The sequence below is a fragment of the Amphimedon queenslandica genome, unplaced genomic scaffold (genome assembly GCF_000090795.2).
Source record: "Amphimedon queenslandica unplaced genomic scaffold, v1.1 AMPQUscaffold_9513, whole genome shotgun sequence".
Classification (NCBI taxonomy): domain Eukaryota; kingdom Metazoa; phylum Porifera; class Demospongiae; order Haplosclerida; family Niphatidae; genus Amphimedon; species Amphimedon queenslandica.
The window spans coordinates 2577-3808 of record NW_003550215.1 but is presented as its reverse complement, the minus strand read 5'-3'; the positions used below and the strand labels follow the sequence as shown (position 1 = coordinate 3808).

General features: G+C 36.1%; 1 protein-coding gene across 1 annotated transcript; it reads right to left on the bottom strand.

Annotated features, from left to right (window-relative positions):
• Positions 1-11: 11 nt before the first annotated feature.
• LOC109590764 (uncharacterized) lies at positions 12-1220 on the bottom strand. Its single transcript, XM_020006638.1, has 6 exons — positions 820-1220; positions 687-774; positions 426-535; positions 278-379; positions 176-233; positions 12-131 (listed from the first exon to the last, which is right to left on the bottom strand). The coding sequence occupies exons 1-6, from the start codon at positions 904-906 to the stop codon at positions 67-69; spliced, it is 510 nt and encodes a 169-aa protein (XP_019862197.1). The 5' UTR covers positions 907-1220; the 3' UTR covers positions 12-66.
• Between the last annotated feature and the right edge of the window lie 12 nt (positions 1221-1232).

Genomic DNA, 1232 nt, shown 5'->3' with positions numbered 1-1232 from the left:
GAAACGAACTAATGATGTATATACACATTACTGTATCTCTCTCTCACTGATCTCCCTTGTACATCATTACAGGTCAAACCACGTTTCTAAAACTGGATTAACTGGGCTAACAGAGACGCTAATAATACCACCTGATAATAATAATAATAATAATAGTGAATTTAATTAATATAACCTTGTCCATCTCCATGAATTGTGATTATATCTTTTAAAGAACTTTTTAATAAACCACACTAATGAATTAATAACCACTCGTTAATAACTATTAATAACTTACTGCACTTGTTAATGACATGACATAATCAGCTTCACCTTCATTAACATTAGTTATATTATTTTTAATTCTTATATAATAATAATCATTGCTAAGAGCCGCTTTCTATATAATAGAAACAATATGGTATGTGCACTTTAAATAGAAATACCTCAAAAAGGCTGCTGTCTTCATCAGTTAAAGTGTCTTGAGAGAGAGAGGGAGAGAGAGAAGAGGAGCTGGATCTAAACGTTAGAGTACCTCGTACTTTAAACACTCCTCCTGAAATAATATCAATAATAGTAACAGGAACAACTGCAGGTATAATCATAGAGGGAAAGTTGCTACATTTTGAAATATTGATAGGGTTTAATTTAGCAAAATTGCAGTCTCCTCCAAAATTATCAGCAATAGAATGAAATGTATCAATTACCTGATCCAATGGAGTGTTCAAGATCCAATGAATGAACTAAACCAGTGTCTGAGGCTCCACCCACTTCATTAACAACAGGAGCTCGACCCTGTTATTACTCACTATTAATAGTCATTATAAATTATTGTCTCACTTTTTCTTTAACAACTTTCTTTCCAGCTCCATCTCCAGGCCTCAGGGAACACAGGAAAAGAACAAAAAGAACAAGAAAACATTTCATACTCAGAACACTGCGAGGAACAATGACAGTTTATAATGCACCACATGCACGGAATCCACGGATTTGCTTTTAAAAGATTACGGAAATTTTCGGGTTAGTTTGCAGGACAAAAGGGCAGGGCTGATAGTGGGTGTGGCTACTAAGGAGACGCTCTTAATGGCTGAAGGTGGAGGAGATTGTGTTGGTGATCTTCTCTCCCAGTTCCGTTGTCTGGGGACTACAGACCGTGAAGTATTGATAAAGGAGCTTCACTCTATACTAGGGGGCACTGTCACCAGAGACCAATGTATCTTTGTACTGGAAATGACTAGTTGGTAAGGTGTTAT

Coding starts and splice junctions, on each gene's coding strand:
- LOC109590764 (XM_020006638.1), bottom strand. CDS start 906: ATGAAATGTTTTCTTGTTCTTTTTGTTCTTTTCCTGTGTTCCCTGAGG. Junction 775..819: donor AGAAAGTTGTTAAAGAAAAA/GTGAGACAATAA, acceptor GAGTAATAACAG/GGTCGAGCTCCTGTTGTTAA. Junction 536..686: donor TGAACACTCCATTGGATCAG/GTAATTGATACA, acceptor ATATTATTTCAG/GAGGAGTGTTTAAAGTACGA.